The sequence below is a fragment of the Octodon degus genome, unplaced genomic scaffold (genome assembly GCF_000260255.1).
Source record: "Octodon degus isolate 3935 unplaced genomic scaffold, OctDeg1.0 scaffold00126, whole genome shotgun sequence".
NCBI lineage: Eukaryota > Metazoa > Chordata > Mammalia > Rodentia > Octodontidae > Octodon > Octodon degus.
Genome location: NW_004524702.1, coordinates 1574360 through 1597231, shown reverse-complemented (window position 1 = coordinate 1597231; position 22872 = coordinate 1574360). Strand labels below are relative to the sequence as shown.

The 22872-nt window shown below is 57.3% G+C and overlaps 1 protein-coding gene across 9 annotated transcripts in view; it reads right to left on the bottom strand.

Annotated features, from left to right (window-relative positions):
- Trak1 (trafficking kinesin protein 1) overlaps nucleotides 1-22872 on the bottom strand; it is a 142388-nt gene that overhangs the window by 21814 nt on the left and 97702 nt on the right. For 5 of the 9 annotated variants that reach the window (XM_023700805.1, XM_023700808.1, XM_023700806.1 and 2 more), the window contains 8 exons: nucleotides 9839-9915; nucleotides 4882-4998; nucleotides 4245-4345; nucleotides 3708-3816; nucleotides 2942-3020; nucleotides 2139-2269; nucleotides 1460-1534; nucleotides 942-1079 (listed from right to left, as the gene is read on the bottom strand). In XM_023700805.1, the coding sequence (XP_023556573.1) occupies nucleotides 942-1079; nucleotides 1460-1534; nucleotides 2139-2269; nucleotides 2942-3020; nucleotides 3708-3816; nucleotides 4245-4345; nucleotides 4882-4998; nucleotides 9839-9889 (801 nt within the window). In that variant the 5' untranslated portion in view covers nucleotides 9890-9915. Of the gene's footprint in view, nucleotides 1-941; nucleotides 1080-1459; nucleotides 1535-2138; nucleotides 2270-2941; nucleotides 3021-3707; nucleotides 3817-4244; nucleotides 4346-4881; nucleotides 4999-9838; nucleotides 9916-21009; nucleotides 21133-22872 lie in introns of those variants that run through there. The other 4 variants (XR_002817997.1, XM_023700803.1, XM_023700804.1 and 1 more) reach the window with 4 other exon arrangements.

Below are 22872 nucleotides of genomic sequence, written 5' to 3'. Positions count from 1 at the left end.
CCATCCATCCATCCACCCATCTACCATCCATCCACTATCCACCTACCCATTATCCACCCATCACCTATCCATCCATCCATCCATCCATCCATCCACCCATCCATCCATCCATCATCCATCTACCCATCCATCCATCCACCCATCTACCATCCATCCACTATCCACCTATCCATTATCCACCCATCACCCATCTGTCCATCATCCATCTACCTATCCAATTGTCCACCCTCCATCCATCAGCCACTCACCTGCCCATCACTCATCCTTTATCAATCATCCATTTTTCTACTCCACCCATCTGTCCATCATCCATCTATCCATAATCCATCCAACCATCTAAATGCCGTATCTATTAAGCACCTATAAGTCTTTAACATACAGAGTGCTGTGCTTGGTACAATATATTAGAGGGCGAGAGGAAACTTAAACGACCTGGTCCCCATCTTCAAGGAGCATTAATCTGACAGAAGGGAGACTGAAGTAGCTCATTTTCTTGTATCCAAATGTTATAGGGAAATGACAGGCGGAAGGGCTCAGCCTAGCTTCACAAAGACAATAACCTCTCAGCAAATCCCCTTTCCGTCACCCTTCCCCAAGCACAAGCAAATCAGCCAGGGCTAATGAAATAAGACCACAAGGAAGCAGTATGAAAGACATGGTTTTCCATCAGACACTGGAAGCTGCCAACAGAATGGTTACTGAGCATACAGAGGCCCGGCGGAACTGCGAGGCCAGGGAAGAATGACCTGCAAGGCCTCTGACAGGTCGGGGGAGAATGCAGGTTTCTCTTGCAGGGCAGGGGTAGAAGAGAGGGCAGGCCCGGGTGGGAGGTGAAGATCATCTGCTCTGTGCAGCCAAAGCCACCAGGGCACATGGCCTGACATGGGTCCAGGTCCCCCGTGACTGCAGGAGTGACTCCTGCGGCTAGCAGGGCTGCTCACCATGGGGAAGAGGCCCAGCGAGTGGTAGCGCCGGGCCGTGGTGCCGGGCACGGTCCTGTTGCGCAGGTTCTTCAGCTCCTCCTGGGCCTCGTGCAGCATCTCCATGCACTCCGCATACTTGTCCTCCAGCTCGCGCAGCTGTGGGCCGGGAGGCGAGGGGTCAGGGTGCAAGGCACCCAGTGCTATGCACATGCCCCCCAAGCCCCAGAGCCCAGACAGTGCAAGCAAGTCCCGGCAGCCAGTGCCCTGTAGCCAAAATGCAGGATCCTCGAGGACTGGCATAGGCTGGGAGCACAGGAACCGCTAGAAGCGCCAGCCATGGGCAGCTGTGAGGAAGAACCACCAGCACCCTGACGGGCGCTTCCTCGTGGGCACGGCACGAGCACTGGCTGGCGACAGGAAGGGACACAGAGCCACGTGAGCACAGCACGGAGCGCTGCTTGGTGCACAGGACTTGCGCCTGCCGCTGAGGCCAATGCCCGGCCCCCATCCAAGGCCAAGGGGCAGGAGACGCTCACCTCGGCCGTGAGCTGCCGCTGAGCATCCTTCGCGGCCCCCAGGTGCTGCGCAAGCTCCTCGTTTTCCACTGTGCACTGCAAGGGCAATGCCAAGTCACCTTCTCTCTGTACACTTGAAGGAGGCCTGCTGCCCCTGCTTTTCTGCCCCAAGCTACTGCCACCTTGTCCTCTAGGTGGCGGGGTGCAGCTGGCCCCCACCTAAGGAGGGCGAGGTCTTTGCCATGGCCACCCCCCTCTCGACAGCCACCCCCTCTGGAGCAGAGGCTGCTTCCAAGTCGCTTTTCTCTTCTGCTTTGCTGCTTCTCACTTGCCCAAGTGCATCCCCACCTCACGTGCTCAGCACAGGCCTTGCTCCCTTGGGAGACTACACTGGCTTCTGCCCCTCTGTCCTGACTCCTGGGGACAGGGAGCCTGCAGAGCACATCCCTGGGCATGGTCCCAAGGCCAGAGGCCTAGGCTGCCACAGACAGCACCCTTGCCCATAGTCTAGAAACTACAGATCATTCTTAGGGGTCAGAGGTCATCATAAGACCCTGCTGCTCAGGGCAAGCAGGATGGATCACCAAACCTAAGCACTCCCCAGGGCCAGCATGTGCTCCTGGCACGAAGCCGCCCTCCGCGTTACGGGCCCCTCCTGTCTTGGCTGCGTGCACCGTCCCACAGAGGAACTCAGTCTTACAGCTTTGGCTTTCTTCTGCAGATCCACGATCTGCGAGAGCAGGTGCGTGATCTCCTCCTGCTGGCGCGCAGCATCCTCCGTCTTCTTGGCCAGCTCCTCTGAGATGCTAGCAATCTGCACGTTGGCATCCCCTGCATACAGCAACAACAGTTGGGACAGGTCAGGCCACTGTCCAGACAGATGGGCCCATGTGCTGTACGCAGGGGAGCCCTTCCCTGTGGGAGAGGGAGGGAGCCGAGTGTGGATGCATAGTGCCGCTCTCCCTGGACAGGGCAGAGGGCCTTCAGGTGACCCTGGAGCCCAGCCCAGCCCAGCCCAGCGTGGGAGCGAGCTGGGACGCACTGAGATAGGTGGGCGTGGCCACAGCACAGCACTGCTGCTCCAGCCACTGCTGCCCCCAGCACGGTACAGGGGAAGGGCGTCTCCAGTCAGACTCCTGAGCCCGCTGTCCCACTGACCCGCTGTTCTGCTCAACGCAGAGTCTGTCCACCCCGTCTCAAGTGCGTCTTGAGAGTGCACACAGCAGACAGTGGGCAGAGTACATTTGCAGGCTGAGCACGGGCCCTCCGCTCGCACCCCTCCCCACCCCCGGCTCAGTGTCTGGCCCCACTGAGCCCCTAGGGCCTATCACCTCACAGAAAGCTGGCGTTAGGATGAAACAGCACCCAGCAGGGTGCCGGGTTACCACACAGCCCCCACTTGGCACCCAGCTCACAGCAGACGGGGGCCACACAGGCAAGAGAGGCCCTGCAAGAGAAGCCACAGGTGTGGTGGCAGCTCACAGGGAGGGAGAGGACACGTACTGAGCTCCTTCACACAGTCGTTCACCAGCTGCTGCTCCTTCTCCTCGTAGGTAATGGTCTCAGTCTTCAGCTGGCAGGCCTGTGGACAGGGCCTGGTCAGTACCCGCATACTCCCTGCTGTCCCCTGTGTGCCCTCAGAAGTGACCTCTGGGCTTACTGGGTGAAGCTGGGCCCCCTCCTCAGTCACGGGGCTTTGTCCCCAAGAGACCAGCTTGGAGAGGTGCAGGCCATGGGAACAGAGCACCTGGGGCAGCTGGCAGCTCAGACGGGCTCTCTGCACGTGTGGCACGCTCAGGGCTGTCCCACCCCATTGACAGGGCAAAGCAGACCTCAGACAGGGCAGTGACAGGGACGTGGAGCCTGGGTGCTCCCTGGCTGACTGCATGACCCGACCGGCAAACAGCTGTAGCCCAGTGCTGCCTGCCTTGCTGAACGAGCAACACAGCGCCTGGCTTTCAGCCTTGTGGAGGCGCCAAGATGCACAGGGGCGAAGTGCCTGGCCCCGCCCGGCCCACAGAGGAAACACGCAGCACGCAGGTCCTAAGGCGCCTTGACCTGCTGTGGGAGGCACCTGAGAAACCCGGCCTGGCTCTCCCACCTGCTGGCAGGGAGTCTGACCCACAGCAGCCTGAGGGCTGCCCCGAAGCACCCTGCTCAGGAGCTGGGCGCTGGCCTAGGATGTCCTGCAGCCACACGGGTGGCTTGGAGCACAGTGCCCACAGCTACTCTCACAGGGCAAGGCACACAGTGGGCACTAGCACTTCACCTCGGACCGCAGAACGACATTTTCCTCCTCCAGGTCCTTTAGCTTTTTCTGAAGAGAGTCCAGGTGGAAGTAATTCTGCACAGAGGAGGATGACTCGTTCCTCTTCAGCCTGGGAGAAGAGAGATGTCTGCCACAGCCAGGGACTGGGACCAGCATGGCTCCATGTCCACAGAAGCCACAGGCCTCCTCCCACCCTCTGCCCACCTCTGTGGTGGCATTCCCTCAGGACTCTGGGGAACTGACTTTGCTTAAAGCCCATAGTCCTGGGGTGCATGGGATGCACTCTCCCTGAGGAGTCCCCACGCTGCTGCCCTAAGCACTCACATGGAACCTCCCAGCTGTCCTCCAACATCCGGGCCCACCCATGTGCCTGACATCCACCCAGCACCTTGGCTGGCCTGACCAGTGAGTGCCAAACCAGCAAGGGGAAAGCATCAGGCTACGGCACAGCCTCAAGCTTCGGTGGCCACTGGCAGCGCTGGAGGACGGGACGCTGCCCGACTGACCAGGATGGCCACAGACACCTCCGGAACTCACGGGGTAGAGCAGACAGACTCAGGCTCGCTCTCCTCTGCCGCGCTGGTGTAGAACTGCAGCAGCTCATCCTTCATGGACAGCTCATGGCGGAGTTGGGAGACCTGTGCAGTCAGAAGGCAGCGTGCTCAGTGCAGACAGCACGGCCCAGAGCGCTCGCCACGGGCGGTGTGACAACACCTGAACGCGGTCTGTGCCACTCGAGCAAAGTAGGTTTCAGAGTTGAGCTCAGTCTCAGTAAGAAAAGGTTACTTTGGACAAAAAGAGACTCGAGCACAGGAAGGAAGCAGGGCGCTCGCCTACTGCCAGGGTGGTTTAGGGTCACGCTGGTCTACACTTAAGGTCTCAGGCTGTGAAACGTTTCCTTTGCCCTCTCAACACTCAGTGCGGGGGACCGTGGAATTAGCACCGCACAAGACGGGCACCGCTCTGCTCTGCTCCCCGTGCCTACTCCAGCGGGGTCTACTCTTCACCCTCCCAGTCCTAGCACCCGGGGCGTGCTCTGTGCCTCCGAGAAGGTGGCCTAGCATGCGCGTCAAGTGTGCGGCCTGATGACATGCCGGGCACACACTGTGGCTCTCACGCTCCCAGCCCCTCGCCTCCTCCGAAACACACTCCCCCTGCTCCCCCAGCCCCTCACCTCCTCCCGGACGTGCTCCACCTGCTCCTCCAGCAGCTCGTTCCGCTCGCTGAGGGTCTTGTTCTTCTTCAGCAGTGACTGGCCAATGCGTGCGGCCAGCTCCAGGTCCCGCTCTTTCTGCAGAGGGGAAGAGAGAACGGGGTCAAACACTGTGCACCCCTGAGGGCCCCAGGCCCAGAGTCAAGGGTGCGCAAGACAGGGGCCCCCAGAAATGACGACAGACTTTGCAGGAAGTTCCCCATCTAACACCTGTCCAGGGGAGAAACCTCTGGTAAGTTTGCACTAAAACAAAGTGCTAACAGTAGAAGCCACGTGGCCATGAATCCTGCCCCTTGCTTCACACACGCACCCTATAGTCCAGGCCGCTTGCTACAGTGGCTCTGATGTCCTCTCCTGAGCGTCCTTCCTGCACCGTCCTGGCTGCTTCCATGTCCTGAGCTGACTCAAAACGCTTCCGTTTCGAAGTCACTTTGACTTTAGGAAGAGCCAGACATCACACAGCGCCAGACTCTGGGCACTGAGGTGGGTGGGGACACACTGGCGCTTCTGGTGCCTGCCTCTCCGCTGGGTGGCACTTGGCAGCAGCGCTCCTGAGCTTTTAAGCACACCTTGTGCAGACACTCAGGAGAGGACTCCAGAGCCCGGCAGAGCGGCCAGGATGGTGGTTGGGGGTGCGACAGAGCGGGGTGCTCGGAGGGGGTGTAGGGCAAAGTCTTCCACCGTAGTAATTTTTAATTTCCCAGCCCTTGTACAGCCTTGTTCTCGTCACCCGAGTACACACACCAGCAGCACAGACATCAAGCAACCAAAGGGAAATCTGCAGCCACAGGCCTTGTCCTAGATATGCGGCCTGCCTCCCAGCTCCTCTCCTGTGAGCCGCTGTGCCACCCCAGTGGGCTGCTGTCCTGTCAGGGTCCGGCACGTGCAAACACTGAGGGGCTCTTTGTTGAATGAATGCAGACATCTAAGCTCTCCTGCCATGAAGCCAACAGCTGGCAGAGGAAGGTGGCCACCCAGCACACAGCAGCCTGGAGTTCTGAGCTCCTATTTTTGCCACATATTAAACAAAAATATTCAAAGTCACTCTGAGATATAATTATGTCCATTTTATTTGTCTTGTCTTTTAAACTTAGGAGGCTTTATCTTTTTTTTTGATGGGGGGGCTCTGTCTTTAAAAACAAAATCTTTAGAAAGGCAAATTAATACACAGGATGACACACTTGCGAGACACAGTCTCCCATGCTCTCTGGATACCCATACCCAGTGGATTAAGTAGCACAGGGGGCGGGAGAAGCTGCCCCTTAGAATGGTGGGAGGTACCTGGCTCTGTTAGCCTGGCAGGCTGGCCAGGAAGCTCTGGAAAAGCCCCACGGAGGGCCATTCCCCTCAGGGCAGGGGAGCCAGAGAAGCCCAGAAGCCCTGTCCACGTGGCATGGCAAAGGCTCTGCCTGCTGTGCAGGACCAGGTCCACTACAGAGCTGCTGTCCACCACAGGGCTGGAATCCCAGGTGGGTATGAAAGCACTTCAGTCATGGCAACTGTTGTGTGCATGCATGCGTACGTATATAGGTATTTATTTATTTGGTATGGGGTCTTGCTACACAGCTCAGACTTATAGTGATCCTCCTATCTCAGCCTCCCCAGCACTAGCATTGCAGGTATGTGTCACCTCGCCTGGCTTAGGGGCCAGCACAGCATGCAGTACTGGGGATTGAACCCGGGTCCTCACGCTTGCCAGAAGGGAGCTATTTCCCCAGTCTGGCAACTGGTGTTTTAGAGGACAAAGACCAGGACACCACTGAAAACCCCAAGGGCACCACTCCTGACAAAGGTGCCCTTTTGTGCTTACCCTTCTGTTAGTCATGCCTATCTCCAGGAGGGCTGTGCCACCCCCGCCCTTTCTTTGTTTTGCTGCTAGGACTGAATCGGGGCTCAGGCATGCAGGGCAAGCTCTCTGCTGTTCGCCAGTTCACCAGGAGAGACCAGCTCCGAGCGGTGTGCCCAGCCCCACATCTGTTGGGGTAAGGTCAGGAGGGCATGCTCAGGTGGCCTTGAAAATGCTCCTGCTTCCTGACCAGTTGGGCTGTCAGATAGTGACCGGCAGCTTTTATTTCTCCCCCGCACGCCTCCTGTGCACTGTGCTTACTGTGGGTGGCGGCCAACCCCACAACCTTGGAGTGCCACTGAACGCCAGCCTTCCCGCCAGTCAAAGTGCAGACAGGTGGTCCGCTCCACAGAACTTCTGCTCCTCTTCATAGGATGGACTGCCTCGCCCTGATCTCTCAGACCCTAATCTCTAACATGTCACCTCTGTGTTACAGCCCAGCCAGGCCTCACATCCACTAAGCTCTAAGCACCCTGCACCTGCCCAAGTCAGGTCTCATATCCACCGAACTCTAAGCACCCTGCACCTGCCCAAGCCAGGCCTCACATCCACCGAGCTCTAAGCACCCTGCACCTGCCCAAGCCAGGCCTCACACCCACCGAGCTCTAAGTACTCTGCACCAGCCCGAATCAGGTCTCACATCCACTGAGCTCTAAGCACCCTGCTCCTGCCCATAAAACTTATACCACCCCCCCTCATTCTCTCACCACTCAGAAACTTGGGGCAGGAAGACGCTCAGCCCTATACAGCTACGGGCTCTTCCCGAGAGGCCTTCACCTCATACCCTGCCATCTCTCAAACTCAATAGCTGGGCTCACGTCGTCCCTAAGGGAAAGCACTCAAGGAGCTGGGGCTGGGCGCCTGGCCAGTGAGGAAGCACCCAAGCAAGGGCCGCTGGAAGTCAGCACCTCATAGGGGCTCTCTGCCCCACCTCGTAAGTAATGGCAGGACTGGGCAGGCCATGTCTGCACCTCTGAGGAAGCGTGGCCTCACGTGGCCCCAGGGCCCAGCAGCATCGTCGGTGCTTGCTGGCTCAGATCTGATCATCTCTGTGTGCAGCTTCTCCACACCCTAGCTTCGGAGCTTGGGGAGCACAAGTATGGCACACACCTTCACCCACTTTGAACACATGAAGTCTCGCAGCTGCACCAGGCCAGGCCAGGTTCATGGCAAGCACCTGAAGGGAGGGGCGGCTGGGGAGGCCCCCACGTGGCCCACAGTGGGCAGCGCCCCAGCTATGGGTCTGACCTCCGCCACAGGCTGGGCTCCTGCCCGTCCCCACAGCGCAGCCTCACCTTCTCCCCAGGAATCTCATTTTGACAGGGATTAGAAGGGGCATTCTCTGCTGGAGCTTATAGTAAAATTGTATGGCAGACATGAAAACACTTTACAAGTTACATTCTCTTGTTTCACTTAGGCAATGGGCTGGCTGAGTTTCTCCTGGACAAGAACGCAAAGAAAAGCTTTTTTTCACAACCAGCTAACACGCGACAAGTGCTGAATTGAAAAGCTAGGAAATGACCCTGGGGTTAAACAGTAGGGGACTGCGAACACATCGCTCAGCTCCCCGGAACCGTGTTGGGCAGAAAGCCCAGCCTCCACCGGGGCCCCAGGCTGCTCCTCGCCTGTGCCCTGCTGCCCTAGCGTGCCCGGCCGCCACCGCGGAAGTGGCAGCTGCCACCCACGCCGGAGCTGGAGCACTCACTCGGCAGCTTCGGGACTCCGAGCATGACTGAGAGGCCGCGGAGCAGGTCTCGTAAACAGGAGGAGGAGGAGCGGCTGCTGCCTAGGCTCCTGCCCTGGAGCGGCAGCCAGAAAGCAGCCCCTCGCCCCCGCATGCATGCGCAGCCACGGGCATGGCCACACAACCTGTGCCAACGCCCTGCACGCTGTGGGCACGGGGAACAGGCAGTGCAGCTTCCACGGGACCAATCCGAATCGGCTGGATCCGGGCGGGGGGGAGCGCTACCGCCACACTGACCCGAGCAGGCACACCGCGGTGGTAATATTTACAGAATATAGAGGTAAGAACCCACTGACCCTTTAACAACAAACAAGGCGTAACAAAGAACTACGTGAAGAAGCCATCCAGCTATTCTGCAAAACTACAAGGCTACTTCTTATAATGTGACAGTACTCAGAAGAGTGCCCGAGGGAAGCGAATTCCCGGTGCCCAGTGTCTACAGAAAAGGCTGCAGTCCTCACGCGGAGGGCGTGGTCCATGCCCGTGCCCAGGAGTAGGGCAGGCCGAGGTCACCAGCCTGTGCCAGCACCAAAGGCTCAGCGCACATGCCCACGGGCAGCAGTGCCCGGCTCACAATTCCTAATGACAAGGCCTGGCTGGCTGACAACCAATGGACCACAGCCCCAGAGGTGAGAATGGCCCGCCTGTTACACTCTACCCCGCCTCTGCCTGTAACTAATGGTAGTGTCCACATCTGCACAGACCCTGCTCTCATCCCAGGTGTGTTCATGGACAGCCACTGGACCCAACGTCCTCTGGAGCCCAAGGGGAACAAGGGCCTAAGAGCTGGCACCGTCCACAGCTCTGGGCTGGGCAGGCATGCCACCTGCCTCTGGACGCTCCACACCAGCACAGCACTGGGACGCAGCTGACGGCAAGCCCTTGCAGTGCGTGTGGCTGCCTCGCACTCGCCTCCTTCCTTCCACAGAACTTTGCCATGGCTGCTCTGCTCAATTCCATGCTGACCCTGCTCCCATTCCACTAGGTTGATACAAGTGGAAGCTGAACTATACCCCGGAGACAGGGGTCTTCCTGCCATTTCTAGATATATTTAACATATACTGTCAGTATGTATCTTGGTCTCTCCAATCTTGAACCAGGTAATCTACTTAAATGCCACTGCATTCTGTAGCACCAATGCATTCCTTTAAAAACGTAAGGTATCTACACTGAAGGACAGCTACAGAAGCCCACATACATAAAAATAAAGACATTCAGGGGTGCCGCAGGGGCTGGATCTCTGGGAGTTCTGAAACAGATGAGAAGGATGCAACATAAACCGCAGCCTGCCAAGGACAGACAGCTCTCTGGCAGCCCTGGACACTTACCTCCTCAAGAAGCCGAGTGACAGCGTCTATGTCATTGTATGTCTTAGTCATCTGGCCAACTCTCTCAGCACAGAGAACTGTAAGAAACAGAGAGGACCGTGAGCCACTGATGCCCCACGTGCTGCCAAGGCTCCCAAGCAGGGGCCTGAAGTAGGGTCTACATACGGGTGCAGAGGGCCACTGGCTCGGCTGCGCTCAGCCCACGCAGCTGGCACTGCAGGCCAGGTCCCGCGTCCTACGCCGGGTCTGTGGGAGGGAAGAGGGGTAAAGCCCTGGCACTGCGCATGTGCCCCTGTGTGTGTCTGCATGCACAAGTGTGCATGTGTCAGGGGTGCTGAGGGCCAGGCGCAGGACTGGAAGGAGCTCTGGTCTCATGTAATCTCATCAAACCAAACTGGAGAGGGAGGGGTCACAGTGTACCAGCCCTGAGTGACCAGAGAGGCCACAGGACCCTCGTCACACGGGCTGAGTGCCTGCGGAAAGCAACTGCTGACATAATTGCTAATTGGCTGGCCTATGTAGATAATTGTATAATGGTGCAGCCCTCTCCATCCTCAAGGCCAAAAGAACAAGGCTTCCCCCAGGAAGACTAGGGATGCATGTACACAGGCACAATAGGGTGCACACATACATGGTGCAGTTTCATTACATACACAATTGGCTGGTCACAAGAGGCAACTTACGTAACACAGGACCCTGTGTCTTTGTTTCTTTTCCACCGGAGAAAATAGTTATACAAAGAAACAAGGTTTTTCTTAGGCTGCTAAACAGTCTTGCAGTTGTTGTATTTTAAACCAATGGCAAGGAGCTGATGTGGTTCAGCAAACACCCGGGAGGGAGCACTAGTTTTACCCTATGGCAGGAGGAGGAACCTAGGTGGATTTAGGGCCAAAGCGCAAAGGTTCTGAAACCTGTCACTCTGGGGCCAAACGAAGCTTCTTAGGAACACAGTGTCCCAAGACCCTGCAGAACCATCCCACCGAGGGTGGGAGCTTGCTAAGGACCACAGTCAGCATTGCCAGAATGTGGAGCGGAGGGTGTAACTGAGTCAAACGCAGCAGCGCTGCCAATGGTACACTGCCCCTGGAACGCAACAGGACTCTGAATATCTTACCCAGTGCATGTAGAGACCATTCTAGGGTGTGAGCCCAGAGAAATCCGACCTGCTGGAATGATTTTCTAGCTAAGGAGGAGCCGTGAAATCTGGCTCTCAATCTGGAACTCACCAAGCCAGAGCCCAGGACCTAAACCCCGCCCGCTAGGGTTCCAACAGCTAGCAGGGAGGGAGGGCCAAGGCCGAGCATGACTCTAATTTGGTGCAGATGGCGTCCAGCTCAACTGTTCTAGATAGCTCATCAGCCGAAGGAAATCCTACGGTGAAGATTCCTAGGCCGCCCGCAGGAGCTAATTTTCCAGTGGCACAGCTGATAATCTGCAAGGAAACAAGGTTTGGGGCCGCCTCTTCTGCAGCACAGCATCAACCAGAGGCGACACTTACTTTTATGTTTCAGGGGCCAGGTTTGAACCCAGAGCCCTCATGCAGCTGCACCCTGGCCCAGGGTCTTGCTAAGTCACTAACCAGCCCAGGCTGGGCTTGAACTTGCTGTCCTCTGGTCTCAGCCTCCAGGGTACGTGCACCACCACACCTGCCTGTGTTTGAATTTTATGCCCTGAGCACTCTGAGGGCATTCATGTCACGTGTGGACGATCACATGCAGTGGTTTAAAAAAAAGAACGCTGTACGCCCAGCCTCAGTTTCCCTCTGTGGTAACAACGTAGGCACCACTAGCATATGCGTGATAACAGAGCCGGGTGCCGGCACGCTGCGGCCCACGACGCCAAGTCCTCGTCCTCTACCTGCAAGTGCACGGGTGTCCAACCGCAAGGGTACAGAGGCTGAGACAGCCTTCTCATGTGCACAGCTCACCTTAGACGCTGCTCTAGAGACCCCTTGTGTTGCCATTCTCACAGCAAGTTTCTAGAAGCTTTAGTGCTTCGACAGGCGAACCCTGAAGTAAACACTGGGCCTAGGCAAGAGGACATGCGAGGCGCCCTAGCGTCCTTGGAGCAGGGCTCCCCCTGAGTCCCCGACCTTTGACGGCTCCTGGCCACAGAGTAAGAGACACACACAGAAAGCCACTGCTCCCCTTACACCATGAGTGTGCGCTGCCGTTATTTACGCTCCTAAATCCACATTACCCCAGTGTGTGGGGGGAGTGCTTGTACCACCCAGAAAAAATGAGGATGCCCACAAAAATACTGACGTCAGGACAAGATCGTGCATTTTACTTTTTTGTGTGCTTTAAAAAATTTCCATAGTATGATGGGGAAAATGATTTCAATGTTTTTCAGAAAACAGACAAGTGGACTTGAGGTGCTGGTGTCCACTGAGCTTGCTCCTAAGATACACCACAGCAGCGGGGCTCTTGTAGTTCCAGACACACACACATCTTCATGGGTGCGGTGTGACGTCAGGGTATGCACGCCTGGGATTCCGGTTACCCACAACCTCCCAACCTCTGCTGAGCACAATCGTAAGGGCCCGGCACTGTGCACGGTGCCCCTGTGGGCTCAGCAGTGTCATGGGACTGGGCACTTCATCCACACAGCCGCACATAAGGGTGCTAGGGCCCTGAGAGGCGAGACAACTTCCCCGATGCCACATGACAGCAAGGGCATGCTTCAAAATAAGCTCAGACTCTCGGCACGCCAGCAGCTGATACCCACTGCCCTGCTGCATGGGAGGCGCGGCTTCCATGCTGGCTCTGCAGGGGAGAAGAAAGTGTAGAGGTCAAGGGTGCAAGGAAGGCTGGGCGTGAGAGCTGTAACTCGGGGGAGGGGGACAAGAGGCCTGGCTCCCATACTCATACACAGTCATGGGGTGTGTGGGACAAAGGACACGAACAAACCAACAGTGCTCAGAGAAGTGTGGACACAGCAGAGGCCCAAGGGTGAGGGGAGGGCCTGCCTTTGGTTTCCATAGAGACACCAGGGCCAGGAGGCCTGGGACAGACCAGCAACGGCTGCGTCTTGGGTTTCCTCTTCCCAGGATGAGGGGTGCAGAGGCCAGCAGGGTATAGACCCTGAGGTGGAAGACCCACAGGCTCTGCTCCTCGAGCACCGATGCGCAAAGCACTCAGTCTACGGGAACTGTGGCTGAGCTTCTTCACAGGAAGAGCACTGCAAAAGGAGGTTTCGCTTTTGTCACAGAGGTACCGTGCAGTAAGTCCCTTCCATCCAAAAATGTGTCCAAGAAGTAGAGGAATAGCCACCAGTCTCTATAACAACATAATACAAGAAGATCCCAGTCCACATCCTAGACAAGGAAGTGAATCCTCTGAAGCCAAGGAAAACTTTGCACAATCAAGCTCACCCCCAGAGTACCCCACTCCAAGAGTACAGCCAACAAAGACCCACACATCCAGCTGTGTCAGCAGGCAGGACACCTGTCCTCCTAGGAGACAGGATGACCGGGGGTCTCGGGAACCTCTAAGCAGTGTGGGCTTTGCCGGGGACATGGGGAGAGGAAGTGACTGCAGGAGTCCCCCCCCCTGCAGTACACACTGGAGCCAGAGCAGGGCATAGGTGACAGGGACTGGCACCACGTCGAGGCTACCAATCCAGCCAGGGGAACCTTGGGGATGGAAGGACAGCACACAGTGGGCTCTTTCGCCTGGAGACTATGATGAGATAGAGTGGATGGTAAGGTAGAAAGTGCAGGGTCTATGGCTCTCCCTGGAACAAAAGGCCAGGTACTGGGCAGGGGTAGCCCATGGGGCTATCCAGCCTGACCAAAAGCAGTGGGACAGTGGCATCACTGTAGAGCGAGCTGGCCCTGAGCCACACAGGTAGGGGCCAGGCAAGGGACACACCCCCTCCAGGGACTGGAGGATGGAGCTCAGTTTGGGAGACCCCACTTCAAGGTAGGGTGGAAAACAAGAGCCTACTCCCAGGAAGACCGGGAGTGGGCAGTCGGCTATGATGTGGCAGCACGCTCTTGACCCAGCCACTTGGGAGGCTGAAGCACCTAAAGGGATCATGTCTTGGATGACAATCAAAAGGGCTGAGGTGTAGCTCAGCAGCAGAGGCCCTGGGTTCAAAACCAGCCCTGCAAGAAACAAAACTTAGGCTTGTAGCCTTGGGTCAGGTCACAGCTCCCAGGGGTGCCTTAATTGAAAACTCAGCAGCGCAACTTTTAAGCAAATTAAACCATGCTCCGAAAGACAGTGGCAAGGAATACTGCTCCCACCATCCTGCTCCTGCTCTGGGCAGGAGATGCCAGCCAACAAAGACCCAACTATCAAGGCCCCAAACAGAGACCAGGCTGGGAGGAAGCTCAGGAAAGACCTGAGCAAGAAAACAGGTGGGAGATGTGGATGGGCCTCAGCTGCGGAGCAGGAGGGGCGGCAGCAAGCCACTGCGGCAGCAGGCTGAGCTCCGTTCACACCTGGGGCCAGGCTGGCCCAGCTGCGTCTCCACATTGCACGTCCTGCCCAGGGCTGATAGGCCGCAGGCTGCTGTTTTCAAAATCGGAAGAGCCCACTCCGCATTCATCTTAGGGAAACGAGCAGCTCTCAACACTTCTTAACCTAGTTCTGGTAACCTCTTCTATGAGCGTCAACTTTATATCTCTTTCCATGCAGTTAGAGTGAATAAATATTTTACACCTGTGTGTACATGTGTATTAAAAACAAAACAGCCCTCTTTTATTTTACTCTAACGTCTTTATACTTCTGGGCTCTCCCTTAAGAACACCCGAATATCGCTGAAGCCTGTGTGTCTGACTTAGTTCACCTACCCCTGAGCAGGGAGCCAGATCTTTTGAAGAAGGGCAGGGCGTCCAGAGACGGGGGTGGGATGGGGTGCAGACAGAGCTCCCTGTGCAGGTAATCGGTACCTACCGCGAGCACGCGCTAGTAGGGACACAGACAGAGAGCAAAGCAAGCAAGAGCGAACCTCACTGGCCTTCGGGAGCCTGTTCTCTTGTACCTCAAAGGCCATGCAGCGAGCTGCCAGAGACACAGGGGACGTGCCTGCCTCTTCTATTTATACTCTGCTGTTTCTATTCTGCCTCACGCATGTTTCTTTAATTAAAACCAGTTTTCAACTTTTCTTTGGAACCCAAGTTGCATTCCTTGCCCTCCGCTACCAATGTGCCCAACACCTGTATTGTAGAACTCCAATTAATGTTCTATCATTTTTCTTACAAAAACCCACACGTGTATTGAGTGAACTTTCACAATGGACCTGTAGCCCTCAAATTTCAAGATGTTTGGTAAAGGCAAGGCTGGCAATCAGACGTCAGAGAAACGGGCAGCCACGACTGTGCGTGGCCTCCCTGTGCAGCTGCAGCCCCGGGGCAGTCCCCTCTGTGGCCACAGCCCACAGATTAGTGCTCTTCCTCCGTGACCAGAAGCAGGCCCCATCAGGCTGCAAAGGCTGCCTTCTGCCTGGCCCCGTCCTCCAGGAAGTGAGCCTCCTCAGGACCTGTCTGGCCTGCTGACCAGGCGTGGGTGACGACTCAGAACCCAAGAGCCTGGGCCACAAAGCTCCCATAAAGTTCCTGTGAGTCACTGTCCACGCCAAGTTTCCAGGCAACAGAAAACAGACGTGCTTTGTTTGTCCTGGGTTGAGCCTGTCCACATTCCAACAAGACGTTTCCCCATCCTGCCTCTTCCTCCACGCACAGGTGTGCAAGGACCCAGGGACCCAGGGCCCATCCTCCACTGGCCTGGCCGGCCCTCCCGCCTTCTCACCAAGCCTGCACCCACTCCTGCCACCAGGTCATCCTTCCCCAGCACTTCCTATGTCCAGTGTTCTTCCCCTTCCCTGCCTGGGTACGGCTCCCTCCACACCCAGCAGCAAGAAAGCCCCATCTACTGCCACATATCCACCACCACTGCCACTGTTGGCAACAGGCGGGGATGCTGCTGGGGCTGTGCGCCCCTTCCGTCTGCCCTGAGTATTACACACATCTACCCCAGGCTCTGGGAAGTCAGAGAACATGCCCCCATCAGAGACCTTCACAGTCAAAGGCACTGCCCGAGAACCATGAAAACCTAAGTCCGCATGGAAGCTGGTGGCCCCGGCTCACTACTCCTGTGGCTGACGAGTGGAAGCTGACAACTGGCTGGGGTGGGCGAATGGCCGAGTGCAGTCTGGCCGCAAGGTAGAGTGTTCTCCAGCTACCTCGAGGAGCGTGGTACTCGGCAGCAGCACACCTCAGTACAAGTGCTCAGTACACACCAGACACCACAGTGCCACGCGCTTCTGGGCCACGTACGGAACCAGGAAGCAGACTTGCAGTAGCCTAGGATGGAGGGAGGGCCAGTTCACTGCACACAGGTTGGGCGGGTCTTGGATGGGGACAACATCCTACATCTGAATGACAGTGACGGCTGCACAACCCAGCAAAGCCACGGAAAACCCCAGAGCTGCCCAGACGCAGCGGGCGAACCACACAGCTGTAAGATACACCTCAACACCGTAAGTTACTGAGTAAGATCAGGCCGGTCTGCCCCCAACACACACCCTGGCCATGGCCGCATGACAGCAAGAGCAGCGTCAAAGGTGTCAAAGCGCTCCCTTGTGCCCTCGGCCTGGCTCAGCTGTGCTCAGGCCACCACAGTGCTGTCAACAGCAGCTGCTCCTTTCCAACTGGAAACATAGGAGATGCTCAAAAAGCAACAATAAGGGAGAAGTGGGACGTCACTAGGATTTCTGCAGACACCAAGGCATCAGGAGGGGGCTGGTCCCTGCCAAGGGGCAGCTCCTCCTCCTCCCTGTCCCCTGGGCACCACTCCTGGACACAGGTGCAGCCAGAACACAGCCATTTAAACTGTAGCCTCCACAGCATCTGCTGCCCACAGCTGTGCAGCGCAGAGCCCAGCATGACCCAGTGCCATGGCTGAGGCTGCAGGTGGCAGTCTCCCTGACACCTGTCCTCAGCGGGTAGGCGGGGAGCAGCAGCAGCAGCACATGCTATTGGAGAAGCGGGGAATAATCGGAGTGACCACCACTGAGCAGCTAGGGCACAAACTCAAACAATCTACACACAGACATGGCTCGCCCCGAGCAATGGAAACAGGGAGGCCGAGGGCCAAGGACGAGAACAGGACTCTGTCGTGACATCAGGCCAGTGGGATACTGCCAGCAGCCCCCGGCCACACCAGAATGTGTGCTACTGACCTGCAGAGGCCATTTGCCCCCAGGGAATTCAGTAAGACAACAGCCAAGAGGCCTGCGTGGGCCCTGGCCAGGCCCTAGCGCTGGCTTCGGCCAGCATGTACCTCAGCCCTTTATAGCTACCCCATAAAGGGAACTGTACTATTGGCCCCCTTTGCACCCAAAGAATCTGTGCTATTTCCAGGCTCAGAGCGATGCCTGGAGGCCCCAGGCTGTGTGACCCCCAGCCCAGATCTTAATTCCCACTTACTGAGTAAATACATGAATCCTCCCCTCTGGCCTGGTCAGAAAGCAAACACATGTGCACATTAGCAAGCAGGACATGGCAGGCAAGTCCACCAGGACAGGCTCACACGGGGCAGAATCTAAAACACAGAGCCCACCATGAGCTTGGCCCAGGCCCAGCCCCAGGTCGATGCTGGAACACCCATCCACGTGGTGCACACTGGGCGGCTAAGGATTCAGAAGTGAGACCCTCAGATGGAGCTGCACGGTGCTGACGGGCCTGTGGGGGCAGCACCTGGCCAGGGCCTGTGGAGGAGCCTAGCACGCAGCCTTGGGCACCACTGGCCACACACCCTGCTAAGACACTGGGCCCGAGGCCTACTCTGGGCGATGGCCACAGGGCACTAGGAGGGGGCCTAGGCCTTCGTGAGCACCATGTCCAGCAGGCTCCGCACAGTTGTCCCCAGCCAGACCCAACTTCCACTGGGAAGCTGGAGTTTCAGTGGAGTTCAGTGGAGACCTTGGTCAGCGCGAGCCACGCGGGACAGCCTGGGGCCACCGCAGGGGCACAGTGAGCTCTGGGCTCCCTGCGCCAGCTGGCGCCGCTCTTCCTCTGCTGAACACGTGATCCAGTTCTCTAAGTCTGTGGCGCCTTATCTGTGCACGCTTGCCACGCATCCTGCTCAGGCCCCTCGAGGGGCACGCTGCAGGGTCGGAACACACCTGCACCCTTTCCTCCCGCCACCGCCCCATCTCTCGGCCCCGTCCCACCAGTGGAAGAGCCAGCTGCCTATCTCCTGTAACCATTTTTTGCTTCGCTCTACATTCACACTCTGGGTTTCTCACGTCAGAGGACCCGTGTGTGCTTCATTTATCCCCTAGCACTGTGCTCTCCGGCTGCACCCATCTTCCCACAGTGACTGAGGCTTCTCCTTCTCTATCGCAGCGTGGTCCTCCCTCGAGTGTGAACACCACTCTATCCACCCCTCCACCGACAGAACCAGGCTGCACCCTGGCTGAGTCCTGATGGGCCCCATTGCTGTGACACGCATGTGTGTGAAATGCACAACCCGTGCTCCATCACGAGAACATGCTGGCAGAAGGCCCACGCCACCCCAAGCAGAGCAGCAGATGCTGTCTGCTGACGCTCTGGTCTGCACCGAGAGCTCCCAGGGAGCCCAGGTGGCACTTGCAAATTCTACTTCCCCCAGACCAGCCCAGAGGACGCTGGCCACCAACTCTGCGCCTCCTACAGCCAGGTGGCAACTGCACGGGAGTGCCTGTGAGACACCAGAGCAAGCAGGGCATCTCAGGCATGCCCTAGGGACAGCTCTGTGACAAACTACAGGCTTTGCTGTCCACCCTGGCTTCTGCCCGCCCAGCCACCTGGCTTGGTTCAGCCTTGCCAGGTCTGACCCCAGGACAGGGACTGGAGGGTGGGGATGGTACAGCAAGCATCTGGCACACAAGATCTGTCATATTCCACATGTGTGACCTTCCAGGATGGGCTGAGAAGGGCCTGGGGCTCCAGCAACAAGAGCCTGGTGTGGGCAAGGGGACCCCAGGCCGGAGCAGGCACCCCTCTGTGCTTCCAGCTGGGGCCTACACAAGGTCCCAGAGGAGCCCCGGATTCTGGAGCACATGCAGGAACGGCAGTGTCCGCTCCGAAGGTCAAACGCATTGTGAGGTCACAGGTGCCTGCTGGCACCCACTAGGTCACGGGGCACCCAGAGCCATCAGAGCAACTCATATACTAACCTGCCCTCCAGTCTCCAGCCCAAAGCCCACGCCTTGAAATCCAAGGCAAGGGCGGAGCCACAGGGTCCAGCTGCTGGCCTCTGGGAACCGAGAAACGCCACTTTCAGGGGCGCCCACAGACTGTCTGCTTCCCTCCCTCCAGCCAGGACAAGCCTAAAGTGTGAGTTTTTGCCAGTGCACCCAGAAAAGCTGCACACTGGCAGGGAAGTGCTCCTCCTCTGGGGCGACCATCCTGGAAACACTGGGACAGCTTCCCTGGAGGACAGCTGGGAGTGCTGCCCTGGAGAGAGGGGACAGAAAAGAGGACGCAGGTAGAGCAATGCGGCACACACAGCGAGGCCCTTGCAGCTCCAACAAGCGTCCAGGGCGGGCCTGCGCTGCTACCGGGGACCTGTGTCCAGGGGCAGGTTGGGGCAGGGCCAACGGCCACGCCGCATGGGCTGAGCTGCCGCCCGCTGGTAGGTACAGAATTATCCAGCTATGCCCTCAAACCATCAAATGGAATAAGAACAAGCTGCACCTTGTGTGGCTGCCTGCAGACTCCACTCCTGAGCTTACACAGAGCGCCAAGCATGGCACATGCAGGGCAAGCGTGTGGCACTGCCTGGCTCTCTACCCCATCAGCCCAAACACAAGCGCAGGTGCGTGGAGTGCACACACATGTGAGGAGTGTGTGCAGGGCAGCAACCTCTGGGCCAGGCTCCCCATGCTGCTCAGTGTCAGGCAGGACTTTTAATCAGAACCAGGGCGCAGCCTCACATGCCTGTCACGGTCACTTGCCTCCTTCGGGCCGTGCAGCGCATGAGAGACCGAGCGCTGGGACAGACGCTAGGAGCATGCTGGGAGCAGCACCACTTTTGGGACGGGACACAGCCTGTGCAGGCCTGGGTTGGCCTGAAGCTCCTGGTCACCCCAGAGCGGTTCCCCCAGGCCCCACACCTCACTCTCCATCACCTGTCACCCGCTCGCTGCAGCCGTGACACCAGCAGCATCTGGCCTCTGAACAGAGCCATGCCCGCCCCTCAGCCCCATCTTCCCTCCTCCAATAAAGCATGTTTAGCTGTCCCAGAGGTAAAGTAGCAATAACATTCTCAGGACGCTAACTTTAAAAGGAAAAACTTTCACCATAATGCTAGTTTTAAATAAATTTGAAAATAAAAGTTATCCTGCAACATAAAAACAACATCCTAGGCGCCGGCCTGATAACTCAGTAGACTAAAGTGCCTGCTTAGGCAAAGCACAGCGGCAGGTGTTTGATCCCTGGCATGCTGTACCTGGCCCCGCCTGCAGGGCTCCTGAGACAGGGATTGAAACTGGGCTTGGTGGTGCCCACCTGTAATCCCAGCACTTGGGAGGCTGAAAACAGGAGAATCACTACAAGTCTGATGTATGCAGTGAGACCCTGTAGACCCCGTCCTAGACACAGAAGAAAAAAAAATCATCCTGGAGCAAATGGTGAACTTTGACCTTACTCATATCTCTTCCTCACAGTTTAAACAACCCTTCTCTGGCCCACAGGAGACGCCCCGAACCCTGGGGAAACTCCCAGTAGCTCACACCTTTGTTGCTTGGCCCCCCAAAGGAGCAGCCCTCAGACACAGCGCTGCATGGAAGTTTCAAAGGCAGCCCTAAGAAAGAAAGAACAACTCTCTATTTCAAGTCAGTGATTAATAAATAAACACAGTTGGATAAAAATGTTTTGTTTACTAATTACTTAATCTCATGTCTACTGACTTCCTACAACCCATTCAGCTGTAAGAAAATGACTTTAACTCTTAAAACACAGAGCTAGAACACCACCAAGGACAACACTGGCCATGACTGGCACCCGCACGGCACGCAGTGACTCTCAGAGGCCTCAGCTTAGCCACAGAAGCCAGCCGCAAAGCCGGCCGCAGTCTGCTGACCCAGAGCGGCAACTCCCAAGTGACAGGGTCAGAATGGCTTCCAGCAGGGGGTAAGCCAGAAAGGGGCACGCGAAGGGCGGAGGCCACGGCAGTTACCCTCTTCCACCAAGTCCAGGCCGTCATGCTGCTCCCAGGCTGGCTTTCTGTCTTCCTCCCAGCATATGTATTCCTCGTCTCTGCCTGTGTCACTCAAGGACATCGCTGAGGACCCTGAAGCTGGAACATCACCCTCAGGGAGCTCCTCAGGAGAGCACTTGGCTGCCCACACCAAGGATGCCTGAGGCCCAGGCCCAAGGGGCACCTGCTGGCACATGCCCCAGGCTGCCGTCACGCAGGGGTGTGAGCCAAACCACTCAGCAGCAGTGAGCAGGATCCCAAGGCAGGCGGGGCAGGTGAGGCCCCTGTCCAGAGCCACCCATGAGGGAGGAGCCAGGCCCAGGCCCGTAGGGCAGGACCTCGGCCTCTCTACCACCAGGCTGCGCTCCTATGCACAGCGCCCCTCCCCTCCACCCCACCAGCAGCAATGGAACCGTCCTGCCAGTGTCACAGCCCTCGCACAGGGAGATACCGGCAGGGCCTGGTGCAGGCCCACCTGTGCAGAGGTGGGGCCGAGGCATGGGCGGGATTGCCCCACAGCCCAGCTGGGCTTCCTGTGGGTGTGGGCGGGCCTGGCAACCAGGCGACTCTGTGGCCACCCCTGGTGAAGGAGTCAGCCTTTTGACTCCAGCAGAAACAGAGAGAGGCGGGCACTACCATGTTGAGCTCAGCAGGGCTGGCCTCCCTTGGCAGTGATGTGTCGCCTTTTCCTGAATTAATCTGCACCTTATAAAGGCTGTTCTCACATTAAATGTTTCCACAAATTCAAAAAGTCCTTTCCAACTATAAAGAAGACAAGAAAGAAATCTAAAACCAAATAGCTTGCCACGCTGCCTGAGGAAATAGCCTGCTGCTTCGAGGTGTGTCCTGACCCAGTTCCAGCAGGCCGCCTGACTGCTTGCAACACGGAGGCCAGGCGGCGCCCTCAGTGCCCTGGAGGGCTCTGTGGCCCCCCAGCTCCTGCCCTCGCCCAGCTGCACAGCGACAGGGCTGTCTGCTCCTCCGCACAACACAGAGCGGCCTGCTCTGCCCTCCGGCCGCTCGCTGTGCTGGACACGCAGGGAGGAGCTCGGCAGAGGCCATCAGGGAGCTCCCAAAGGGCCAGGGACAAGGCGCCTTTGCCGGAAGCCTGCGGCTGAGGGTTGCGCCCCAACAGCCGACTGTCTGCTAGTCAGCTGCTACTGCATGCAGGCTAGTGCAAGTGGTGACCAAATAAATGCCCTGGTAAGAAGGCAGGCCATCAGGAAGGCTTGACTGAAAAACAAAACCTGAGCACGTGCATTCTCCGCCTAAAGTTTTGGAAACTGGAAGCAAAGCTGCTGCGTCTTGCCACGTTAGAGATGCAGCTGGAACATGCTCTGTGGGCAGCAAGGAAGACGTCCGGCAGGATTCACGGGCAGGGCAGGCCCAACGTCGCGCCGCACAAACACGTGTCTGCTGTAAGCACTGCTTTTCATTGTTGTTGTTAGGTTTTGGTTTTGTCTTGTTGAGACAGGGTCTTGCTATACAGTCCAGCCTAGCCTTGAGCTCACTGTGTAGCCCAGTCTGGTCTCAAACTTGCAAAGATCCCGCCTCAGCCTCTCTCCCGAGTGCCTGGATTACAGAAATGTGCCACCATGCTTTGCTTAAAAACTTCATTTTTAAAAATATATACTCAATAAGATAAAATTATTTCTTTAATTTGTTTATATCATCAAATTTGGCTTGTTGAGGGCTGGCGAGATAGCTCCCTGGACTAAGCACTTGCTTAGGCAAGCGCAAGGACTGGGGTTCAACCCCGGTTCTGCATACTGCACTGACCCCACCGAGCCAGCCGCTGAGTCCAGGAGCATAGTGGCACATGCCTGCAATCAGCTTTCAGCA